Source organism: Opisthorchis viverrini, assembly GCF_000715545.1.
Source record: "Opisthorchis viverrini unplaced genomic scaffold opera_v5_353, whole genome shotgun sequence".
NCBI lineage: Eukaryota > Metazoa > Platyhelminthes > Trematoda > Opisthorchiida > Opisthorchiidae > Opisthorchis > Opisthorchis viverrini.
Genome location: NW_008752011.1, coordinates 42,336 through 56,761, shown reverse-complemented (window position 1 = coordinate 56,761; position 14,426 = coordinate 42,336). Strand labels below are relative to the sequence as shown.

At 44.0% G+C, this 14,426-nt stretch overlaps 1 protein-coding gene across 1 annotated transcript; it reads right to left on the bottom strand.

Moving 5' to 3' along the window:
* Positions 1-564: 564 nt before the first annotated feature.
* Positions 565-4,156, bottom strand: T265_15107 (hypothetical protein; the record flags this gene model as incomplete). The annotated part of the gene is made up of 4 exons (XM_009176630.1): positions 565-672; positions 3,517-3,630; positions 3,838-3,989; positions 4,030-4,156. Coding segments are annotated over 4 exons (501 nt in total), but the record flags the coding sequence as incomplete, so codon positions are not given.
* Positions 4,157-14,426: the final 10,270 nt, after the last annotated feature.

The window sequence follows — 14,426 nt, the reverse complement described above, 5'->3', positions numbered from 1 at the left end:
ACTGCTCTGCTTTGCAAACGATTTCAAGGCGGCTTTGTGTTGTGACATCACGGTGGAGGGATTGCACACCAAATTATGTTTGACGGTGAATACTGTCATGGACTGTCCATGAGTGCGAACTCTTTTCGGAGGGATCCAACTAAGGGGTTAGACATTAGCCTCATCGGTACTTCAGGGATGGGCATCACGATAACGAAACTGTGGCTGCCAACCATTCGTGAGACGTTTTGAAAGGTCTTGTGATTCAGTTGACTTGGATAAAACAAATGGCCAAGATACCACAGAATTGTAGCTGTTCACCTCAAAATATAATCATCATTTCGCCATAGAGACCATCCCCAGGAACATATGTCTTTTAGCTTTCTAAATCTGACTCTTTTTTACTCAGATTTTCCTGTGAAGGCGAACGTTTCGGGGCTCTTACGAGATGTGAACAAAACTAATTAGTTTCTAGCCTGCTGGGTTGAATTCACTCTCTAGACCACTAATCCCCCGGTTCTGTCACCCATCGTTTTATTCGGACGTCTTGGCGATGCCAGATGTTCAGTAACATTTCCTGGATTATCACGAGTTTTCTTGTCGACAAGTGGCCACTCTGGATGTGTTTATCTTCAGACAGGAGATAAGTGCCTCCGTTTCAGCTCGCGTTTGTTCATCCTCTGGAAATTCTATCTATGCAGTAGCCTAAGGAAATCGATAAACGAAGAAGATCGGCAAACTGAAGTTGCGAGGATGAGATCTGACCGGGCCTACATCCACAAATTCTACCCACCGAATTCAGTGGGACTCTTCGTGGAAAACGACAGCGTTCAGACCCGGTGGGATCTAGTGGGAAGCTCAGCTTTAACACCAAGCCATGGAAGATATTTTCCCATCCTCATGAAGATAGCATCGTCAAAGAATATTCAGGGCACCAAAAGAAGAAAGGTGGAATTACCGAAATGGCACTTGCTTGTCCATGTGAACATTCATGGTTTAATATTCATGTCCACTTGTTCTCAAGGGATCGCTTCAAGTATTGGAGGTATGACATCTCGCTTGCCTTTGTTTGCAGAGTGGTGCTCAGATTTTATTTGTGACTCCAATGGGCTTCTGGTCACAGTGGTTACATGTTCACACATCTAGTTCGCAATGCAACTTAAGGCTTGAAGTAACTGTAGTACGTAGGTGATCTTTCACAATGATCTTATAAGCCCAGATCCACCTGACGAGTTCGACTCCCAATCGTTGCGGACACGACGACAGCTTTCAACACCCGCTTTTGCAGCCAGGTTACGGTGAGCAGACGCTAAACACATGTGAATGGAATTCAAGTGGAGCCGTGCTCATGAGAGCAGTTCCCTTCCCTAGGAACTAGTGACATGACGGTTGATTCGGAGTGCCCTGATAGGAATCCCAAAGTTAACTTGTAATAAGGCAAGTTCTTGCGTAACTCTCTCACAACTCACTTCGTTGTTTCGTCAGGATATTTTGCTAGAACGTAAGTAACACAATTGTATGACGGTTCGCTCTATTCATCCAGGATGCTAGTACTGAAGCCCAGCAACATCACAACAGATGTATGAGGAGAGCAAGTCTCGAATACAGCCCTCCAATACACACAATACACAAGAAAGTACAAAATCATTGAACGGAAGTCGAACCTGCCACCTCCCACTTCCGGGTAAGGAGTGAGCTACGAAGAACATAGTATATGTGCAACCCAGATCCACATTGATTCGCCATATCTCTACCGTACAATTGAGAAAATTCTATTGTGTAACTGACGACGTGAGCACTGTTCAAACAAACACAAGTTACGACAGGTTTTGGCAGTATCTGTCCACATCACTGATATGTCCCCTGACGTCCGTCACTCAAATCTATTGATGTTCCCATTCGCCTCCTTCCCCAGAATGAAACACGTGAAATCTTGGTTAAGTCACAATCAGTTTCTGTTGAATAACGCAGTAACCATCGCGACAAGCGTTCCATTTGTAATCTGTCCGCAATGGGTGCAGGAAGTGCCGGCTGAAAAGACACGTGTCATCCACGACCGCTGACCACAGCGCTGCCCTGATCGATATGGATTCAAGAGGTGTGAATAACTGTTGAGCTGTGCAACACAACGTCGCTCGGATCAGTCAGCATAGTAACCCGGAGGCGTGTTTTACAGGATGGGCTCAAAATGAGCTCATTTCTCTCTTGATCAAATGAAAACTGCCAACATCGGAACCATAATTCGCGTCGACGAACAGTGCGTAAACGAGCGACACCCAAGAAATCTGGCTATATTACATATTGTATCCGCGAAATTCCGGTGGTCGACCAGAACTCCACAAATGCTGATCTTCGTTCATCGCGCGGCACCTGCGATGCGTGGAAAACTTTGTTTTCCGAAGGTCTGACGACAAAATACCGATTTCCGTCCATCCACGGCACCTGCGATGCGTGGAAAACTTCGTTTTCCGAAGGTCTGACGGCATCCGCAACCGCTTTCTGCAATTTTGTTTTGTTAGACATCAGCTCAAAAACAAACAAAAAATGGTATTCTCGAACAGTGGCCGATAAACGCACACAAGTACACACAAGAATTAACTGATAACTGTGGTTTCAGACATCCTGAGATGTACTCGTGATAAGTCACTGTTCCTCCGGTTACCGTATCAGCTTTATGCATTCAGGCACACCTACACGCATTTGAGCAAAACATGTGAGACCGGTCACGTCACCTGGTTGGAATCGCGTGAGCTAGTGGGACGGAACACGTGTACGTGGGGCATGTGATATTGTGTAAACTATTCACACTAGTTGACTAAAAATACCAAGTTTCCGTGTTGCGCTTCGGTTGAAAGCTCGTTACAGATGACTGAAATCCAAGGCCAGCTTGTTTCACATGTAAAGTAAAGCACCGTAATGAAGGTTATATTTGAGAATAGCATACGGTGCAAATTTTCTTGACGAAACATTCTACTCATAAGGTTGCTGAAAGCCTTTCAACAGAGCACTCATTTTCAGCCCACTTTGACCCCACCAGGACCCCCACCGTCAACTCTACGTTTTATTTGAACATCATATTGTTTGGCCACTTGCATGCCAATTGGTGTTCAGTTAAAACACAAATTTAACGGAAACTCGAATTCCACACCTGCCTGGTGAGTGTCAAAACGGGTGGGAGTTGGCTACCGAAAAGTTTTCAGCAACCTTGTGAGTAGTATGTTCTGTCTAGCCGATCACTTACCTTACGACGCGCTCCTATTGCGTACAAGTCCAGTTGACACAGTGAACAAAGTTACATCTGTCTAGCGAGTGAAAATAAAACAACCGGAATCGAGCTAATCGGTATACATATGTGTCAGCGATGTCAGGAACAGAGGAAATGATCGATTTTTTGATGTGAAGAACATCTATATCTCAGACAAGGTAGGTGTTCCTTGGTTTGTTCGGTGTGCACGCGAGCATCTGAGCGATGGTCTTCATACAACAGCGTCAGCAACACATGAGCCACCATGATATTCCTCATTAAAAATCGCTTACCATAAAAAGTTCTGACTCACGATTTAATGCCAGGATGGCCAGGATTTTGGCCAATTTTAACAGATGCTTCTGTTGATAATGTACTTGATGCACAGGTGACCAATAGGGTGGATCCTGAGAATTCAAAAGAGCAAATTCCGAGCTGCTGGTTGCATTCGTCTTGTGCACGGACGCACTAAACGTAAGTAAATCAGCACACCAAAGTTGCGTGGTTCAAAACAGTCAACTGCTCTCATGTAGCCGGGCGATGAATTCTGTTAGGGAATGGTTGACTTGTACTCTGGATCATCACACACGTTATTAAAAGGAAGTAACTCCCACTTCACTCCCGATCTGTTCTAGTTGGACCATAATCTGTCTAGTTGTCCAAGTAGATGATGATTGAATCTGAGTATTCAAACACCACACTGAAGTTGAGTATTTTGCAAGATTTTTCGTTTCACGAGCCTCCTTGCCCTCAGTTTTTTTGGCAACTGCGAGATGGTTCAGTAGTTAGGGCGCGAATTTACTGACCGGAGGGTCCGTGGTTTGAACCCGACCTCTGCCTCTCGACTTCCCCTGTCCGGGCTTGGGCAACCTGACAGTGTTTCAGCCCTCTTGCTTCCTTTGGGTGACATGACAGCTGGGCACGGAAAAGGTCCTACAGATGAACGCTTATCTAATATCTATTATCATCACCAGCGTTCTTGTTTTATGTGAGGAGAAGGAGTAGATCCCTTGATACACCGATTTCAAGTAACACAGATCCAGTTCTACACCGTTGGCAACAATTGCTCAGAAGGGGTACGGATGAAAGCAGTTGATACAACACGTGGATAGATGATGTGACGAAAACTAAAAATGATCGATATACACACGCGCACCGATCAAAACAATAGCGCCACTTTGGTCATATTCTGATTAATTTTCCATTATCAATAAGGCCCATATTGAGAAGAGGCTACCTGTTAGATCCTGTCTGACTTTCATATGCCGTACACCAATGAAAATTTTGTTCTGGAAGTAAAGACACATTCAGGGTTCTATTGAACATGTCAAGTTTCCTGATTTCACCAGCAAATCAGGTTCTGTTGGGACATCTAGCCCAACATTCGAATCAAATTATGGATGAGACAGTCAATGATAACTACTTTACATGATTATCCCACTAAGGGGAAGAGGCTCCCACCTAAGTATGTTTTCCCGAAGGAACTGACTATAAAGCGAATGACCGGTACACTTACGTACGATGCCCCCACCGAACAGAAAACACCTAGGCAGAATGAGGATTTTTGGCCTCTTTCTGGTGGTCTCTCCTTAAAGTAAGTAGATGACAAGCTTTGTTTATGTCAAGTACAGCCCACGGAGTCACTATAGGGACAGCGATTTTATTGATGCTCCTCTGTTATCACTCCTATGACGTTGAAGTCGGAAATGTTTTGTTGTACGTATTTAGGCACCTTGTACGGCCATATCGAGAATACCCAGTCTATTAAGATCCTACCAGCACTCAGTTACACGTCATCTCGGTAATTCTAACACAAACCCGCGGTATTTTTGACTTGGATTCAGATCCAGAAGTGCGACAAGACTTAGGCTATTTGTTCTCGAATGGAATAGTTATGAAATGGCCTAGAAATAGACGTGGTAATACGCAAGCCCTTTTTTCATCAAACGGATCGAAGTCGCTGTATTGATTTTTTTATTGATTTTTTTCAAAATGGATGCAACTGAGTCGTCTTGACACCCACAAGCGGGTCACAAGCGATAAATTAGCTTCCTGATAAAGCCAAGGCCTCAGTTTAAAATTCACCCCTCAGGCCAAAAAATAGTTTTTTTTTCAACTCGAACTATCGATCCACTCTGTCAGGATAAGTTTCAGTACCCTGGATTTCCAATAAACGCCTCGACAACTACCCTTCAACCAAAGCCCCGGGGAAACCGTAGGGTGACTGTTCTTACAGTTCTGCAGGACTGTGCACAGTTCCTGAAGGCAACAAGATATCTGAGCAAGCCAAATTGATTCTGAGGGTGCCTGGAGAGTGTAAATTTGTTAGTTGCGTATTTTGTCAAACTCCTTCGAATACTAGGGTTAGTGACTTTCTTTCATGATTCGGTGTGACAACTGGTGGTAGGTTTCTGAGATTTGCATGCAACCTGATGAGACCCTTGGGAGAAGAATGGTAACCTACAGAAACAAAATCGTTTTTAGACCATTCTAAATGTCACTACAAAAATAGAGCCTTCTACGTTGTTTCAGTTCAAATTTTTCCAAAAGAAGAATGAGTTAGAAAAAGCACTAGGCAAATCTGTCTCCACCAAATGGCTACAGGATTCCATTGGGTGATCAATTGAGGCAGGGGAAGCACATACGTGACCTTCAGCTTCGATCTGGCAGTCTGGTGGTATGAATGCATTGGCTGTTACACTCGGCACATCGGGACATGTACAGTAGACGGCGTTATAACCAAATGAAACTGTCTATTAGTAGACAGTTCTACAATCTGTGTCCGCAAGAACATAAATCGATCGCTTCCATCAAGTAATGTTTGAAGTGTCTTCGGAGTTTGTGGGATAAATAAACGAGGTCACTGTAGCAACTGGAACACGAACTTCACAAAAAATGCTTTCCCAGTCTGTTCAACTGTCCTTATTTCGACTGAAAATGGGAAGGAGTTGGGGATGACGTTATAAATATATATCGAAATGAATAGGGTTTGGAGTTTGAACACTGGAACACAAAAGTTTATTTCTTGTCGGGTCTTAACTTCTAATCATTAGCATCTTTTCAAATCCCGGTGCACACCAGCTCTAGACTCGACGTGTTTTCCCGAAAAATCAAGTTCAACGTAAGAACATGCTCACCGATTTTGTGGCAATAAATCCAGTGGGTGAAGCGGGCGTTGTTTGAATAGTGGTCATACGTCCGCCTCACATGTCAGAAGCCTAGGGTTCAAATCCTGGAAGGGTCAAGAATAAGCATTGACCATGAATTCGATTGGGTGCTTCCGTTCTTTGGTGTAGAATGACCTGAATAAATGGATCAGGACAGCGAAGGGAATGTGAACGCAAACTTTACTAGAACCTCTGACTGGTTGATACACAACAGAGCTGGCGTGAAATTCTGTGAGTTAGGTGAGTGGCAAAAGTGCTGTGGTTTGAACTTTACAAACCGAATGGGTTTAGCTGCACACGTCAGAATATCTTCCCGAGATATTTCGAACTCCTAGAATAGGTTCACTTTTATTCGGGCCGACCACTATTGGGCCAATTGGCTGTTGAGGTCTTGGTTGAGTTACTCCACTGGTCTAGGCGACCTTCGCTGTTGCGCACGTTGCAGCATTGCTGATGGCACTGGCGCCGCCTTTTGTTAGCTCAGCTGCTCGGTCCATCGGGGCCAAGGCTGTGACTTCAGCATGGCAACTTGGGTGTTCCCACCATTATGGACTAAACCGAGTGTCCTGCAGTGTGGGAACGACGGTTGTTTGCGCACATGTGTCAAAGTGGGAAGCGCAGCCCAAACATCAGATGCTCCCAGACTAAGCGACAAGCAGCGTGGGTATCGTACTGAAGGGTTGATGCCCCCTATCCTATTCGAAGCAATTGACTGTGCAGCGTGAACTGGCGGACGATCAATAGACCGCAATTTCATCAGGCTGGTCACAAGTTCCCTGTCGGATTGTACCGGTACAGTGCAAAAACATTTCAACTACTACCATGTCTGCATAAATTGAAAGTTATTCTGTGTTTAGTCTGTCTCGTCTGCGAAACTCCGTATTCACAGAGTGTCTCGGCAGCAATATGCCGATGAGTTAAATGACCTTGAGAATACAATCAGAAGAACTTGTACAACGTGGTCGAAAAAAGCCCCCCCCCCCCCTGTAGTTATCTGATATTAGTTACTCAATGTTGAAACCACTTCCATGTGAGTTCTTACTGGCTTTTCACTGACAAGTGGTGATTGTGAGAAGTAATCATGAGTTGCTAAGTTTTCGAAAGCGGACGATCAATAGACCGCAATTTCATCAGGCTGGTCACAAGTTCCCTGTCGGATTGTACCGGTACAGTGCAAAAACATTTCAACTACTACCATGTCTGCATAAATTGAAAGTTATTCTGTGTTTAGTCTGTCTCGTCTGCGAAACTCCGTATTCACAGAGTGTCTCGGCAGCAATATGCCGATGAGTTAAATGACCTTGAGAATACAATCAGAAGAACTTGTACAACGTCGTCGAAAAAAGCCCCCCCCGATTGTAGTTATCTGATATTAGTTACTCAATGTTGAAACCACTTCCATGTGAGTTCTTACTGGCTTTTCACTGACAAGTGGTGATTGTGAGAAGTAATCATGAGTTGCTAAGTTTTCGAAAGTACCCCTTCTGGTTAAAGCAAAAACTGACCTTTTCACATAGATGTTTCATCATATTTTATAGTAAGGTTTATTTTGCCGTTCCTGATTTTGGTAACTAGGTAACGGTCGGAGAGAAGTGAGGTTAAGCTTCGGAAGTTTCAACTTCGTTATTCAATTCGACGTCATAGCTAAGATATCGACCTGGAGGGCAAATGAAGGGCAGTCAGATTTTCGAGAAATACACCCATTTACAAATTATTTTGGTTTTCACTAGAAACTCAACTGAATCTCTCGTTTATGATATTCTATAACTGAATGTGCTGCACTCAGGCCGCCTCACGATTCAGTTGGCACGATATTCAAGATATCGCAGTATATTTTCATGAAGGAAACTACACACAAGGTTGTTGAAAACCCTTCGACAGCCAGATTTGTCCTATCGCAGTATCATGAAGGAAACTACACGCAAGGTTGTTGAAAACCCTTCGACAGCCAGATTTGTCCAAACTTTTAGCGTAAATGAAGACAACACTGATCTTCGTCTCTATTTCATCTGGACAAGTAGAATGGGTGTCAGGGTTGCTCTCTCCCTTTCCGTGGAACAATTCTGAACTCGAGGAGGCGTGGGGCTGTTCCGATACACCATAAACTTCCTCCAGATTTCAACTGTTTAACATTGCACAGACTATGTCCTCGCTCTTTAAACGAGACTGTATCTTAATCAGTACACGCATCCAGAAAGTTTGCGTCTTTCTTTCTTACTCTTATATACTGCACTGTTTAGTTTCGGTCATGGTTGCTGAAATTGACCCCTACTACCACGAAAAGCCAAGGCCTTGCAGAGCTGTACTAACCTGGAGTCATTTAATTCATCACACAAAATTGTTCTCACACAATCGCAGGAAGAGTCTCGCGAAAAAAACATCGATCGGGCCCCTTGTCGAGTGTGCTGTTCAGACCCAGCTGTTTTTGCTCACTATTCTCGCACACCATCATCTGTGATTGTCCACTGGTCATTCACTTGATCGATAATCCAAGTGGTACAGCAAATTAGGTGACCGTCTCGTTGACATGCGCTTGCGTTCTAGTGCCTCAACGAAGTCTGCATAGTACATCGAAAAAAGCAGTCTACTTGGGTTGAAAACCGTTCAACCAAATAGGAGGGAGCGTTTAATCCCTCGAACAGTAAACCGATCAACAGCATTCTAACGCCATCATACACAGTTCTTTGCTGTTTTACGCAACATGCCTTACAAGCAGGACATCTTGTGTCATTCTGTTTTTTTTTTCAATAACTAGATGATTTCATTCGACACCAGTTCCACACCCACGTAAAAAACCCGTCTGACAGGCTTAGAAACAGTTCAAAAAGTGGTCAGACGGAAAACTTGACATGAATCAAAAGCAGACTGTCCAACAAGAGGAGTTCATACTGTGGCTCCGGTCAACCGTGTGAGCGCACGAAGAGAAGCTATTCAGGAACAGACGAGACACCACTGTTTTCTTGCTCAAGGAGTATTACTACGCTGTTGTCTGGTTATCACCGTATGTTTCTGTTTATTTGGAATTGGTTTTTCCCGGCTGGCCGCCGGGTGAGTTCAATCCGTTACTGTCCAATCAGAAAAGTCCACTGAGACGAGGAGAAATTATAGCTGGACTAAGAAAAACGATGTTTGTCTACCTAAGTCGCAGGTAAACATCCACCCAAAGATGAACAATTCGGCACTGGGACTACCGGAGCAAATTTAGAAGACAGGGCAATTTTGTTGTAGACCCTTTTCTTACTTCACTATCGCACATTCTTTGTGTTAGAAAAAATCCAGTACAAAACGTTTGGCAAGGCGTTTGACGAGACGGCGTTTCAATGACCTGAATCCGACCTCATCAGACGAGTTAATGTACCCAGCCATCAAGCACGCAGACACACGTGACTGACAAACCCTGGTTCTTTTCAACCCGTATTGAGTACCCGTCATTTGTTGCAGGATGACGGACCAAGCATCTCATGAAGGCAACAACTAGTTGAGTCTTGTCCAAAGTCAGCCGGTAGCTGGTCACAGGCCTAGGGTTACAAACACGCAAGTCGACAACCGCGCTTAGTGAATGTTTAAAGTTCCTCGAGACGGGAGCTATTGAGGGCACTCACGTGATAAATGGATATATTGGCTACCATGACGTATTTTGAATAAAATGATTGCTCTAGTATGGAGGCTATTCTGGGTTTTACTCAGCATGTTCGTTACACTGCACGGTAACAACTATTGTTGCTGAAAGCCCAAATAAGAAGTGTATACGCTGTCCCTCCTTCCGGCTGCAAACCAACTATGAGACCTTGCTCATATCACCCTTTCAGGGGAGCAGTCCCCAATGAAGGCCTAAAAAACACAGTCTCATGGGTTCTGGGGTCAAATATTCAGTTTTTTAAGCTCCGATATTTGTTCATGTTGCCAATTATTCTACTACTTCATTGTTTGTCGAATGCAATTTTCACACAGTAGGCAATAAAACTGGGCGAGGGGACAGAATACCCGATTTCTTTTTCAAAAAAGAAACTACTCACAAGGTTGCTGAAAACCATTCGACAGCCCACGACCGGTTTCGCCCTTCTGTTTTGGGCTCATCAGGTAGGCGCAGTCCCCGAGTTTCCGTCAACCTTATGTTCTACCCGAATCGGACTGTTTTTGAGAAATACACTTATTTGCAAATCAATTTGGTTTTCACGAAACAGTCCAATTTGGGTTCAAGCGATATCTCGAATATCGTGCCAACTGAATCATGAGGCGGCCGGTGTGCAGCACATTCAGTTGTAGAATATCATGAACGAGAGATTCAGTTGAGTCTCTCGTGAAAACCAAACTGATTTGCGAATGAGTGTATTCCTCCAAAACCCGATTTCTTTGCTTCAGCTGACAGCTTGGTTGTTCAAGTGTGGTTTTGAAATCACTCTGTTACTCTCTGCTCACGTGCGTCGATTTGTTTGATTGGTCACTGTCAGACTTGTCCAGATCGGGAATGTTAAACACGAATTCACTGGTGCACCAAAATTTTCGTACTTTTCCTATTGAGTTTCTACCGTGTATTAATGCATACTAATGTTGGGATACTCGGTTCGGTGATACTAGCCTGAATTATGAGGAATGTGGTGTTGATCATGAAGATGAAATGGTTTTTTGGCAACTTATGTGGATTTCTGGTTACGAGCCTTAAACTGTGGCACGACCAAATAGCAAATTTTACATATCACTTGGACAGTTGCATGCGGCATGGTGTGGTATTCAGAGACAGATTAGTTTACTCTATTCTTATGAGTACCTCTCATGGACCTATCCACAGTTGTTCAAAATCTACGTACCAATATACAATCAGCTCATACAATGCTACAGAACCCCACAGACTTCTCGTCTTTATCTATTAGGCTGTTAGATCTCTGTCGTTTTCTTTTCGAAATTGAACTGTTGCGGGGATTGTAGTTACTACATTCGAAGCCTTCGAAAGGATCTGTCATAGGTACACTAGCATTTTTATTGACAGAGGTGGAATGTGGTAACAGCCTTCGCTGTGTCTTCCGGGTGTTTAGCACCGCTCAGTTCAATCGAATAACTGAATAGTTTGTTACTCGATGATTCCAGTTTGCGTTGCCTGCTAGCTCGTTTACTTCCATTGCTCTCTCATAATATTTTTGTATGCGTTGGACGGTGCTTTGATGGATTCTCTTGTACTTCTTTGCTTTGTTTGCTTTGCACTGTATTGTACTGTATCGTATTGTAATCAGTTGTATTTAATCATATGATATTCAATCGAATCTATTCGTACCTTTCAAACGACACAACTTGGTGCTCTGTATCTTCCAGAAATTCAGGGAAAAACTACTAACCTGTAGGAGATTCATAGTACAGATTTACAGCAAACGATTTGTGCAACCTGATTTCCGTCCAGGATATTCAGCTTCATATTCGGCACCGAATATACTGATGTTTAAAAAAGGGTCCATCGCTGTCAATCCGATGTAGCTGGGATAGTTTTGTTTCCCCTGTCAAACCAAGTGATATGTTTCAGGAAAACCTGTATTCATTTCAGGTTTCGGAAGACCTGTTTTCTAAGTTAAGTGAAGGTTAGCTCTTTCCCGTTACAAGTGAGGTAGTGTGGCCGGAGGATATTAGTACCGAAGACCATTGACTTGGAACACGATGTGATCTGGTACCACAGATGCACTGGGGATTTTCCACAACGCAGTCATTACCGTTTCTAGTGAGCTATGCTGCTGGGGCAAGACAGGCGTTGCAGCGCACCGAAACAGTGAAAAAAGGGGCTATCTTAGATTTGTGAAGGAAACTACTCACAAGGTTGCTGAAAAATCTTGGATACACCACGACCGGCTTCGTCCTTGTTGGGGCTCATCAGGTAGGCGCAGTCCCCGAGTTTCCGTCAAACTTATTTTCTACTTGAACCCAAATTGGACTGTTTTCGAGAAATACACTCATTTGCATATCAAGTGGGTTTTTGAAGAGTTTTCAGTAACCTTGTGATTAGTTTCTTTCAGGAAGATACACTGAGATATGTCAAATATCGTGCCTTTGTGCAGCACGTTTACCTGAAGAGTATCATAAACGAGAGATCCAGTTAAGTCTCTCGTAATTGGTTTGCAACTGATGTGCAAATGAAATATCTTAGTTCTTTTCGTCTTAGATACCTTGTGGACAACAATGGTCGGAAGCGTGACCTTAGGAAGGTCATAGTGTTGAAGACACTGCAGAATCTGCCATGTCATCTGATGGAAGCACGAGGGCTGAGGTACTTCCAAAGTGCCTAAGCCTAGACAAATGCAGCGGGGATTTCAGAGGTTGGATTCGAAGTACGGACTTTCTGGTCAGTAAATTCACGCTTTAATCAGTGGGTCATCCCGAGTTTTGTCTATGATACAAGAAGCAGTTAATTCTGATTCTTGAATTACCTTAAATTGACTGCGATTTTTCCTTCGAAGAATGATCGTCTTGGGGGACTGGTCCTATTTGCGCGCCTTCTTGAGGTAGTTGCTGCTCCGGAGTACGTATGACATGGTAAGATTTGACTAGACTATCCCATCTACTCTCCAGAGGTATCCCCTTCATTGTCTGTGGACTTGGGGATCAAAATCACCATATCACTGACAGCATAACCTCAGTGTCGAACCACTGATGCCTCGCTGCCGTACAGCCACAATTTATTTGATATTTTTATTCCTAATAAAAGAATAGTTTTGGCCTAACTAAGTCATTCTGAGGCTGCTAAGCTTTCAGACATTCTGAGGAGAAGCTGGCAACGTGAATACCACTGACGTCGATTAGCGGCCACATCTCTCAGCGTCCCCAAACAGGGGAGGATCACGTGGACCCTATCCCGGAAAGCAAGTTGCACCGACAATATCCAAACTTTTCTTAGTCCACTTTTGACTTCCCCCTGTCAAGTCAAAGTCTGACCATCTCTGTGCTTGCGTCTCAATGAATCGGGCTGTCTTTGGAAATCAGCGGTTTGACATAAACAATTCACCACCTAGGCAAAGCAGACTCCGTTAGTGGGCACACATTTCAGTGGGAGACTCCGCTACACAACCAAACACCCTTTCTAACAGCATCGCTGTGGATTCACTGACACTGATCTACCCGAGTCGTTGTTCTGAGAAAACGGTTTTCGAACACCTGAAGATGTCTCACTTCCGCTGCTTGAAGAGTCCACGTCTCACAACCTTAGAACAAAACATCCCCCCTTGCGACTCAAGGATTTACCGCTCTAACACCATAGACGTCCGAAATAAGCGAAGGAGACCTGAATCTTATAAATTTGTATGTTGACCTAATATGTAATCTAGTGTAACTCTCAAGATACGTAAAATGTTCCACCACGTCAAGTGCCTCTCGTCTGATGGTAAGTGGCAGGTTCAGCAACTGCATGACCTTACACTCCGTGGGTGCAAATCGCATCCAAAAAGACGGGTTCAGTGGTCCGTTCACCCAAAAGAAACAAACGCGCCTATTTCTTCATCTTCGAGTACGCGAACAGTATCGTCTGCGTACTTCAGGTCGACAAAGCTTTCGTCAGCAGCCATTTGAAGACCAGGGTTTTGAAGACGTTTCCACGTTCGTCCCATTATATTGCCGACCAGACAGCTGAGTAGGAATGGATAGGACGATTAGGCATCCCAGATGGACACCACTTTGTGTACGGAGATATCCCTGCATACTCGTACACGTCCGAAAGTCTGACAATACAAACAGCTCATTGTGTCCACAAAATTCCTGGGCAATCTTTGCTGAACAAGTATGTCAAGGCGAACAAGTTGTTCAACAAACTCAAATGGGCCTTAGAAATCGAACCGCAGCCCTACAGTTTGCATCATAGGTAGTCGACCAACAGAGCATAGTTTTGTGTTTGCAGTTACATACATCGGTAGACTGTTAAAGCCCCGAAACTCGGCATACGAATAGCGATCCAAAAAAGAGCAGCACCTTTAAAAGACCATCAACAAACGCTTAGCTTCTGGGGACATCATAACTGGTTGAGAATCTTAATACCCAGAAAGCACATCATAGAGTCTGTTCTTTGC